General features: G+C 49.6%; 1 protein-coding gene across 1 annotated transcript in view; it reads left to right on the forward strand.

Moving 5' to 3' along the window:
- Positions 1–7,245: 7,245 nt before the first annotated feature.
- Positions 7,246–12,417, forward strand: part of LOC142652449 (neural-cadherin-like) — an 89,031-nt gene continuing 83,859 nt past the window's right edge. The window contains exon 1 of the mRNA XM_075828087.1: positions 7,246–8,077. Within this exon, the coding sequence (XP_075684202.1) occupies positions 7,246–8,077 (832 nt within the window). The remainder of the gene's footprint in view (positions 8,078–12,417) is intronic.

The raw sequence follows: 12,417 nt of genomic DNA on the forward strand, positions 1-12,417 counted from the left end.
TAAACGTTAACATTAACCCGAGCAGAGGAAGTCCTTGAAGCCCCTTCAGATGTTCCTTTCAAGAACACACCGAATTAGCCATCTGCAAACCACTAATTACCTCCAGCCGTAAACCAGCTCGGAAGCACCGTTCACCTCTGCAGATGGCTCCAACCACTAGAAGTCCACTTCAAGGGGATAACACCCGATGAAGCCCTCAAGTGATATACCGACCACTAGAAGTCCACTTCAAAGGGATAACACCCGATGAAGCCTTCAAGTGACATACCTTCTACCAGAAGACCACTTCAAAGGGATAACACCCGATGAAGTCTTCAACCATGTACCTTTTTTGGGGGACGCATACCCCCGATGCGACCCCCCCACCATTTTGTACTGACTGGCCTCAAGGACTCCCCCTGCCAGCTGCCATGACAACAGAACCTACTCCGGAAAAAAGAAAAACATGTTAAATAAGCACACAAAATAAAACAAAACGCTCATAGACAGACGTACATAAGACCTAAGGAGTAACAAAACAAGGGTGGGAGGGTGGGAGCTTTGCTTAATGTGTGTTACTCCTCCCGCTGCTTCCGGCTCAATGCCGAGAAACAGCGGGAAGCGCAGTAACGGCCCCCCCGCCCCCCTTAACTCCTCCCCGTCCCTCCTTCAGCTCCTTCAACTTTCCCTGACCTCGTACCATTAACCCTTTCCCTACCAGGACGGTCATGTCGGCTTCCCTTAAGCCTGCAGCTGCGTCCAGCCTCTTCTTGACCTGCCTAGGTAGAGTCGTGTGTTAACCTTAAACCATACTATCCCCCACCCCCATTTAGTAACGACACATGACACCGAGGTTGGATGTGAAATGGCCACAGCAGCCGTTTATTAATTTCACAGTTTTATAAAAACAATTTAAATCCGAAACATTCGGATAACTAGTTAGGAATCCACCAGAGAATTCCTCCTAATAATTCACATGACCCAACATGGGTCAGAATCATAAATAACAATTAAACGTTAACATTAACCCGAGCAGAGGAAGTCCTTGAAGCCCCTTCAGATGTTCCTTTCAAGAACACACCGAATTAGCCATCTGCAAACCACTAATTACCTCCAGCCGTAAACCAGCTCGGAAGCACCGTTCACCTCTGCAGATGGCTCCAACCACTAGAAGTCCACTTCAAGGGGATAACACCCGATGAAGCCCTCAAGTGATATACCGACCACTAGAAGTCCACTTCAAAGGGATAACACCCGATGAAGCCTTCAAGTGACATACCTTCTACCAGAAGACCACTTCAAAGGGATAACACCCGATGAAGTCTTCAACCATGTACCTTTTTTGGGGGACGCATACCCCCGATGCGACCCCCCCACCATTTTGTACTGACTGGCCTCAAGGACTCCCCCCGCCACCGCGAAACAGGCCTTGACCACCTTAAGCCTGTGAGTTCCTCCACACCACCACCGCCCTTTCTATGCCTTCTGCTATAGCCAAGCTCCAAATATCAATGCCAACCTCGGTCAGATGAACCCCGTCACTCCTCCAGAAATTCCCCAATCCTGACTCCAAATCCCTATGCCTCACGCAAATGCCCCCGTTCTTTGCCACAAAACGGGACACCGCCCGGTTAACTTTTATCCGAGCCTTATTGACTCTCTCCACCGATCTAGCTAACCGCCAATGCTTCCTTGGGACTATGTCCGACCACACTACCACCAACTTGGGATAAGATACCCACAAACACAACAAATCATGTTTGATATCCCGCACCAACTCACGAAAAGGGCGGACTCCTAAGTCATTCCCACCCACGTGCAACACTAAAACCTCCGGAACCCTATCAAGCCGCACATATGTCTGGAATTCCGCCAACACCCTGTTCCACGACATACCTCTAAACCCCAGCCAATGCACAACCGCATCCTGTCGCGGAATGCGCAACTGGCGACCATCCGGGCGGACGTCCGCCCTCAAAGCCCCCCAGTGCACGTACGAATGACCCATCAACCACACCAGACAAGGAGGCGAATCTGAAACGGAAAACACAGTTAGGCACCACCATATAACATTTGCAAGCATAAACAACAAAATTACAACATATGGGGGCGGACATAGGACTTAAACCTTTTAGACTCCCAACGACCAATACGCCTCACCCCCTCATCATCCAACCCCCAGCGCCCTGCTTCCGTTGCTGCGCCAATCCGGAAGGAATGAGATGAATATGAGCCTGCCGCAACCCCAACCGCCGTCAAACATTTTTTAAAAACAGCTCCAAACTGAAACCTGGACAAGAACGACCCGTCCACATGACGTAACAAAGGCAAATCTGGAGACCCCCTGTTTTTTGTAAAACCCCGCATGCACTCTACTGGGCACATGACCGACCCCGGGAGAGCGAACAAAACTATCAGTTTTCCCTTCCCTAATTGGTCAGTTTTTGATCTACGCAACCATACCTCCAACCGATCTGCAAAAAGGCTCACCTCCCCAGATCTCAGCCCCCCTGCCTGTTTAGTACTTGGCGACACCAACTCACCTACTCTAAATGCTCCGAAGAACGCCAACGAGAAAGCCAACCGAAACAAATCCATTTCATCTGAAGAACGACATACCGATGCCAATGAACCGCCCAACAAGCCCAGCAAAGCAAACGACACCGGCCTTCTACTATCCGCCTCCACCCTACCTCTGCGCAACCCCTTCAAAGCCTGCGATACCAGAAATTCCTTCGATACATCCCGCAAGCCCCGCAACTTAAGCCCAAACGCCACCGCGGATATAAACCGGTTCACCTTCGCTACTGAAAACCCCCCCTCCCAGGCATCCCCTAACCAATACAAAAGTGCCACCAACCTGTCTCTATCCGTATTGACATCACCCAACTCTCTTACCCACTCCTCCCACTGCCTCCAACAAGCAGCATAAGCCCTCCACGTCGTGCGCGCCAAAGACCTTTGTAACAGCTGCTCTACGGGACCGATACCAGATCCCATAGATGATCCGGACACGCCAAACCGAGACGTTCCGCTCCCGGGGCCAATTGCCGAAACCGGTCCCACTGCGAGCGAGAAAGAGCATCAGCAACACAATTCCGTACACCCGGGACATGCACCGCCACCACCCACGCGTTCAGCGACAAACACACCAACACTAAATGTCGCAACAATTGAACTACCGGAGGAGAGGACGCCGTGATGTTATTAATGGCAAGCACCACCCCCATGTTGTCGCAGTAAAAACGGACCTTCTTATCCCTGAGCCTGTCCCCCCAAATGGTAGCCGCCACCACGATGGGAAACAGCTCGAGCAGGGCCAGATTCCGCGTCAATCCACTGGACACCCAGCTAGCCGGCCATTGACCTGCGCACCACGGACCTCCCCCGTAAGCTCCAAAGCCACCCGCCCCAGCCGCATCCGTGAAAATATTCAGATCACTCGTATCCTGCGCTGGGGCCATCCATAGCGAGCGACCATTGTACTGGCCCAAGAAGTCATCCCAAACCTGAAGATCAGCTCGGTGCTCCTCCTTGAGCCTCACAAAATGATGCGGCGCCCGCACTCCCGCCGTTGCCGCCGCCAACCTTCTACCAAACACCCTCCCCATCGGCATAATCCGGCAGGCGAAATTCAACTTCCCCAGCAGCGACTGAAGCTCCCTCAGCGACATTTTCTTCCTTCTACAAGCCCGTCGCACCTCCAGCCTCAAAGCACCCAACTTATCCGCCGGGAGCCGACACTCCATTGCCACCGAGTCAATTTCGATTCCCAAGAAAGAAATCGTCGCTACCGGGCCCTCCGTTTTTTCCGGCGCCAAAGGGATCCCAAAATCCCTCGCCACCTTCTGCAGGGCATGAAGCAAGTTACCGCAAACCGGCGAACCCCCCGGGCCAACGCACAAAAAATCATCTAAGTAATGGATCAACGAATCGACCCCGGATACTCCCCTCGTTACCCACTCCACGAAGCTACTAAACGCCTCGAAGTATGCACAAGAAAGAGAACACCCCATCGGAAGGCACCGATCCACGTAAAAGGCCCCATTCCAAAAACAACCCAACAGCCGTTGGCTTTCTGGATGGACCGGCAACAACCTGAACGCCGCCTCGATGTCGGTTTTTGCTAGCAGCGCCCCCGGACCCGCAGCCCGCACTAACCCCACCGCCTTATCGAATGAGGTATAAACTACGGAACACAACTCGCGATCAATCCCGTCATTTACCGACGAACCTTTGGGATACGATAAATGTTGAATCAAACGAAACTTTCCGGGCTCGCGTTTAGGGACAATACCCAAAGGGGACACAACTAAATCCTTCACCGGCGACTCCACAAATGGCCCCGACATGCGCCCCAACGAAACTTCTTTTAACAACTTTTCCGACACGACTTCCGCATGCAAGTAAGCCGATTTTAAATTTCTCCGCGTAACCGGAACCTCATAAGGAGGCGGAGGAATAACAAAACCAACACTAAACCCTTCATAAAGCAACTTAGCTGCCGCCCTATCCGGATACTCATTTAGATAAGGGGCCATCCTTTCCACCCTCACCGGCGACACCCCCTTGACCAGCCCCGTGCTGGTTCCCGGACCTCTTTTTCCGCAGACATTTTGCCGCCCCGTGTGATGCACCATTACACTCGGAGCACACGTGCTTGAACTTGCACGTGGCCCCAAACTTGCACTGGCCTTCATTGAATTGCCAGCAAAACCCCGCCTTTCCCCCGCCGCTTGGTCCACTCTGACTAGTCTGGCCTCCCTGGCCACCGCTCCCGGGAAAGGGCTGCCTAACCGGAGCCGTAACCCGTAACCAGAGAGCAATATCCTTCTGGTCCCACCGAATCGCCGGCCGAACCGCCTTCCGCTGACGGAATTGCTCATCATATCGCAGCCACGCCTGACCCCCATACGCCCTATGAGCCTCCCCAATAGCATCAAAATAACAAAATAACGCCGAACAATTTTCCGGCGCCTTTTCCCCTATCACACTAGCCAATATGGCGAACGCCTGCGACCAATTAACGAACGTCTGCGGGATAAGCCTATACCGCCGCCGTTCCTCCTCGTCCTTTTTACTCTCATCCCGCTTGCTCTTATCCAAATTGAATTTAGCCAGCGGCAAGAGAGAAAAAATTTCAACATATTCATCTTTCCAGATCCGATCACGCACCTCCTGCTTTAAATGCGCCCCCAACGGACCCTCAAAACAAACATACACCTCCCCCCGAGCACGATCGTCCATGCGCACTCGATCGCCGTCCTTCTGTGCCTCAGTCTGCACCGACACCGCGACCGCCTCTCTAACCGCCACCACAGGACGCGCCTGCAACGATCCCACTTCCCTGGGGCCTTCCCAAACTACCGCAGGGGACACTTCCGTTACTACCGGCGCCGCGGCCCTATCCAGGCGCCCCACCAGCTCCCGTAAGCAACCCACTAAATCTGCCAAACCCGCTCCGTCGCGTCCGCCCGCGCCACTACCGGCCCCCGATGCTATGCTAGCAGCCCCCCCGCCGACACCCGACATAAAAATCGCTGGATAAGACAATAATGGAGTTATACACTCACCGGGCTGCACAGGCGCTGTGTTCCCGTCAGCCGGACCATCCTGACCTCGACGATAGACGTCCAGTTCACCTTCCTCCAGTTCTTCTCTCGCCGACGACTGTCCCTCCCAACGACCTCTTCGGAAAGGGGATGAGGACGCGCTGACCGATGGGCCGGCAACCTGCCGCCCGACCGCCGGGACCCAGACTTCCGACCGGACCTGTTGCCTCGACGTCGCTGCAGATCTAGTCGTCCGTCTAGACGATCCTGACGAAGCCTGCCCCCTGGCCGGAACATCACCATGCGGGGCGGCCGTACCTTGCTCTTGACATCTTCCATCTGATGGGGGAGGGGTGACAGGGAGCCCAGCCTGCGACTCCCTGCTTACCGCCGGACCCCGTCGCGGCCTGGGATTCCTGCCAGGACGCAGGGCCTGGGAAGGGGCGGTCCTCCCAGCTGCCTGGCCTGCAGCGTCCGGGATCGGGCTCCCTCTGCGACGCCGTGTCCGCGGGACTACCTCCGGACTCAGGCGCTCTGGAGGTCGGGACCGCCGAGAGGGACGGGTCGACACAGCCTGCATCGCCGTCACCCCTGCCACCGCTCTCTGCCTGCCCAGCGCAGGAGCGGTTGTTGCCGACTCCCCCCCCGCCGCCATAGCCATGCTCGTAGGGGGGCCGGGGGAGGGGAGCCTGTCCCTTACAACAGACCCCGAACGCCGTGCCCGACGTGGCGAAACGGCGTCCGGGATCCGCGTTAATGCAGCCACGGTCTCCTCCAGCCATCCGGGACCGTGGTGCACAGCAGCGGCGCGCAGCCGCTCTAAAATCAGGGCCTCTGCCATTACTAAAACACCGGGCAACGGGGAGCTTTGCTTAATGTGTGTTACTCCTCCCGCTGCTTCCGGCTCAATGCCGAGAAACAGCGGGAAGCGCAGTAACGGCCCCCCCGCCCCCCTTAACTCCTCCCCGTCCCTCCTTCAGCTCCTTCAACTTTCCCTGACCTCGTACCATTAACCCTTTCCCTACCAGGACGGTCATGTCGGCTTCCCTTAAGCCTGCAGCTGCGTCCAGCCTCTTCTATAGCGTATTTATACATATAAAGATATCATTACCATTCAAGCAATTTCATTAGAGGTCACCTGTCTCGTTATTATCGTATATTCCTATACCAAAATTTTTCTTCAGTTCAGGTGTGTACAAAGTTATCATCTGCCGGACTGTCCATGATTCAAAAGACAAGCCTGTACATAGCGCGATTATAGACGATACAAATTATTGTAAAGTGCTGCGGAATATGTTGGCGCTATATAAATAAAGATGATTATTATTATTATTCTAATAAACGGAATGTATGCCCAATCAATTTTCTATTTTTGCCTGTTGTCGGTCACATTGGATGACATTTTTTTTGTAAACGGGACCAAGTGCTGCATCTGGTGGGCACTTTCCCATAATTCTGCAGAGGGTGATTCTTGATTAAATACAATTATTGGCATCAGTGGAGTGTGATGCCATGTAGCAGGGGTAAGGCTGCCTGGCTCCGCTATACTTTGTCACTAGCTACTAGGGGGGAGGGGGGAGTGTACTGAGTCTATAGAGCAGCAGGGCAGGAGCTCACACATTGCATCTACCAGAGGTTGGAGCTCACCCTGCAACTCTGTAAACTTCCCAGCCACATTTCCCCCGCTGACTGCTCGCTACTGTGTAATCCAATGATGCTTTTGTGCCAAGGATCCGTGAGCTGCAGCAGAAGACCCCCAGATTACTGCATTACAAGCATTCCGACCCTCCTGATGCTTCTTGTCATCGGTTGCCAGGCTCGGAGACCTCAAATGCCAAGATTTTTGGTGCAAGATCCTGGCAGAGAAACTGGATTTGATCCAGGGGTCCTGATCTGCCCTTCTTCTTCTAACAGGTCATCAAAAGATATGGGGTATCAAGGGCAGGCGTTGAAGACAAGTGGTAACTTGACTAAGAACAGAACCCATGATGATGGCACAAGAGAGTTGCCCCTCAATACCAGGAGAGGCTGCAAGAAGAGAAGTCTAGACATGCGGGGTATCTCCTCCAACATACCAACATCTGCATTAAAAATGCCTGTCCCTGTTCTAAACTCACATGCATCTTATAGACCAGGGACTGCCAGACAGTTTCCTGATCCAGAGATGCCACTAAAGATGCCAGCTCTGCCTCCAACTATTTCGACTGCTTACCCCACATTTTCTCTGCCAAAGCCAATTAATACTTTCTTCAGTCTTGCAATTACGTCTATGCTGCCCCCACTCACAGCCAAATATAGACCTGTTCGCTCCATTTACCCCCAAGCCATATCTTCATCCTACACTGTGCGAGTTCCTGCAGGGGGAGCCCTCGGGGAGACCATCTTTACCATTCCAGACAGGAGATACCGGGGTAAATGGTTTGAGATCAGCTGGCCCGCCAACGCTCCGGTAAGGATAGAAAGCGGATCTGGACGGTTGTATCTAACCCATAAATTGCAAGGTGGACAGACAGAGATACAAGTGAAAGTTCATAATCTGGAGCAAGGTAAGGATTGGATGTTGTGTCACTTTTTCCTCAGGTTATTTAAAATGGGTTTTATGTGAATACATAATAAAAAGTTCTGCTTTGAGTTATAATTCCTCATTACCAAGATCTCTGCTTGCTGTAAATGGGAACATTCTTGTTTACATTGAGAGTTTGATAAATACTTCTCACAGCTGAGAGTTTGCCGCAAATGGCAGTTTATCCATTTTATGAAATCCTCATTGAACTAAATCCATTAGGAGCTGAATTCTCTCTCCTGTCCTGATCGTTTGCTACATCGTATCCTATACCTCCCAACTTTGAAGTATCACAAAGAGGGATAACCGATGCCACGCGCGCAGCAGCAATTTTTTTCTGTTAAGCCATGCCTCAAATCCCACCCAATCCCCGCCCATACACACCCGATTCAGCCCACACAGTATCATGCTCCCATAGTGCCTCCCACACAGTATAATGCCAAATATCTGCTCCCACACAGTATAATGCCCCATAGCTGCCACCATACAGTATAATACCCACATAGCTGCCACCATACAGTTTATGCCCCATAGATGCACCCATAGAGTATAAAGCCAACACAGATACCCCCATGCAGTATGATGCCCATACAGATGCCCCCATGCAGTATAATGCCCAAACAAATTCCTCCATATAGCATAATGCCTCCATAGCTGCCCCCACAGTATATTACCCCCTTTGCTGCCCCTAGTGCCAGTGTAGATAGTGACACAGTGCCCATGTAGATAGTGCCCATGTACATAGCGCCAGTGTCCCCTGTAGATAGTGCCCCTATATAAGGCCACAGTGTCTATGTAGGTAGGGCCACACCCCCCCTTGAAGATAGCGCCCCCCGTAGATAGTGCCACACAGCGCCACTCCCAGGTAGTGCCACAGAGCCCCCTCTATTGTAGTGCCACAGAGTCCCTCCTCCCTGTAAATAGCGCCATTTGGACTCCCTCTAGGAGCGGAATCCCCAACCAGAGCATAAGCCTGGGATTCTGCTCCTAGAGGGAAGCCATAGTGTCACTGTCCATATAGGTACAGTGACATTAGTGGCTACTCTTTGAGCGGAAACCCAGTTACCGACTCTAGCCGGGGATTCCACTCCAGGAGGAGCCCCTGACTTCAATGTCCATATATGGACAGTAACGTCAAGGGCTTCCCCGAGCACAGCAGCGCTGTGTCCGGGGAGTCCTCGGCGAGCGGAGGAGCTCCCTCTGCTCTGAACTAATTCTGAAGCAGGGAGCTGATGGATACCTGCTTCAGAATTGGCTTCAACTTTATCTGCGGGACATACCCCCGGCTGCCCTGGACATTGTGACACCGTCCGGAATCCGGGACTGTCCCGCTGAACAGTTGGAAGGCGTGGTATCTGTGTAGATAAAATGTACCAGCCTGGCATCCACAAGATCACAGAGGATTTTCTATACTGAATACAATTGTATATATGTGGTGAATTTGGAAACCTTCCACCAAAAGGTAAATTGCAGTTTTATATACTCTACTTCAATTAGTAAATTAATCACTGGGGTAGGACTAGAGTTTGATTAAAATATAACTTTTACTAATATCTTATAAAAGAGTGTGCCGACATAAGCACACTAAAAAAGACGCTTCACAACAAATATATTGCTCCCTATTGCAGGAACAATCAATTATTCCGTTTTTCTGTATTGATAAACTGTGCAATCAGTGGATACAGTTGTGCAGATATCCCTCAGATTCGTTCACAGGGTATATACAATGCTCCAAAATAAATAGTATTGATTTATACAGAAGGGCAAGTATTTTCCCAGGCCACTCAAACTTAGGTATTGGTATTTCTGGGGTTATGAACCCCCCTACCCATTCTGTAGTACAGCAAAGTCCGTGCTATTCTCCAAAATGGGGAATGGGAAGCCTCATTGTCCTTTTTAAAAAAAATATAAACAAACAATATTTTTCTTTCTCCCGACGCGTTTCCTTATGGCCGAAATTCATCAGGTGGCTTAACAAAGTATGCTGGAGCAGTGCAAAATATAGTTGTCAGGCTCTGCAGTAGCAGAGAATCTTTACAGCACGTTACCAGTGCTGGAATGAACGCGTCTGACGTCATCGAATACAATTGTAACAAACTTTCAGCTGCGAGAAATTTTAGGCTGTGTTCACATCTGCGTTGGAGGCTCCACTGTCACAGATGCCGGAAAAAATGTGGTCAGTTGGGTGCCGTTGTTTTCTGTCATGTGACGGATCTGTCACAGCATTGAATACCGTTTTTCTGCTCCTATGAACAGAATTACAGAATTCTTAGCGAAGATGTAAACAGATCTGTTTAGGTTTTTAGCCTCTGGTTGTAAGTAGAAATGTTCTTATTCAACGACAGAAAGCAGAGATCTTTAAAATGGCAAGGAACTGAAAGAAAGCAAACTTTGGACCAGTATGTGACTCTGAAAAAGTACCTTTGAAAAACATTTTTAGCGCCAGTCTGTGAATTGTTACCAGGGGGCAACATGGGGTACGAAAGGGGCTGACCATAAAGCAATTAAATGTGAAGATCGCTGGCTCCAAGAGACCTCATGCACTGGGCGAAAGACCCAGGCATGTGTCCCTGGTGCCAGATGCTAGCAATGCCACGGTTTGTTAACCTTTTGAGCACCTAAACCTTTTAGATGTCACTCCATCACAACATTTGGTGCAAAATTATTGGTATGAGGCCGGATTCACATGAGTGTGTGTGCGTTTTGCGCGTGCAAAAGGTCCACAAAATCTCTGTGTGTCATGAGCGTATGATGCGTGGCTGCGTGATTTTCGCGCAGCCGCCATCATTATGACACTCTGTTTTTATGTTTGTAGTAGTTTTGACTACTGTAGCGCGCATCACGCGCGGCACATGGAAGTGTGTTCGTGTGCCGTGCAGGGTTTTCACGCACCCAATGTCTTCAATGGGTGCGTGATGCGTGAAAAACGGGCAAATATAGGACATGTCGTGAGTTTTACGCAGCGGATATACGCTGCGTGAAAATCACTGACAGTCTGAACGGCCCCATTGACTAACATAGGTCCGTGCGGCTTAACAGGAGCCTGTAAAAATGCCAATATACTGCAATACGTTAGTATTGCAATGTATTGTAAATATTACTGCCTGAGCTGAACGATTAAAATAAGTTTATTTAGATAAATCTTTAAAAATGGGCCCTTGAAGCCAAAATAACAGGCTCAATCATATGGTCAGCATCAGAGACCTAGCCTAAAAGGCAAAGGATACTAACTACCCACAGACCAGTCTCTCCTATTATTATATATAAGCTGAATCCTAATGATTGATTAGTAATAGCGCCGTACCACGCTACACCTTGCGCTATGTTGCGCTAGTCCGGCTCTCACAGCCACGTATAGTGATGTGGTCGGCAATAGGGTCAGGACCTCCAATGTTCGGTAGCAAGCCCCCTGTTGCAAGATCACTGACCAGTATTCACTAAAAGTTAAATTGTTAGTTGTAATGCTATATCGTTAATCCTATGCGTTTCAGAACCACCATTATTGGTGGAACATCATCAGGGATTATTAGTATTAAACGATAATCTTTAATATGGATGCCGGATCGCACGGTTGTGTGCATTAATGAACCTCCCGGCTCGTGCACGATCAAGATATAATGGTTGCAATGTATTGTACCAGCGATCCAACGATCGCTGGTTCAAGTCCCCCAGGGGGACTAATATAATGTGTATAAAAAAAAAAAGCTAAATAAAGTTTTAGTAGTGAGACTTAAAAAATAAAATAAAATAAAGTTAAAAAAAACAAACCTTTTCCCATTTAATGTAAAATTGTAATCGCTGCATCAATAAAAGTCTGAACTATCACAACATACTATTATTTAATGCGCACGATAAACACCGTAAAAAAACTAAAAAAAACAAAAAACACGCCAGAATCAGTTTTTTTGACACGGTTCAATCCACGGAAAAATGTTTTATTTATGGCTATTAGAATATGGGGAAAAAAATCAATACATTTCTAACAAAGAGTTTTTTCTTTGTAAAAGGAGTAAAACATTATAAAAACAATATAAATATGGTATTTCCGTAATCGTATTGACCAGCAGAAAAAAGAAAATTTGTGGTTTTTACCACACGGTGAAAGACGTAAAAACTAAACCCAAAAGAAAATGGAGGAATCACAGTTTTTTCCAATTCCACACCGCTTCGATTTTTTTTTTCAGTTTCCCAGTACATTATATGGTACTTTAAATGGCGCCAATAGAAACTACAACTCCTGCCCATAGCAACCAATCAAGGGTCAGCTTTCATTTCCTTAACTGCTGTGGAAAATTTGAGGCTGCATTGTGATTGGTTGCTACG

The sequence above is a fragment of the Rhinoderma darwinii genome, chromosome 5 (assembly GCF_050947455.1).
Source record: "Rhinoderma darwinii isolate aRhiDar2 chromosome 5, aRhiDar2.hap1, whole genome shotgun sequence".
NCBI lineage: Eukaryota > Metazoa > Chordata > Amphibia > Anura > Rhinodermatidae > Rhinoderma > Rhinoderma darwinii.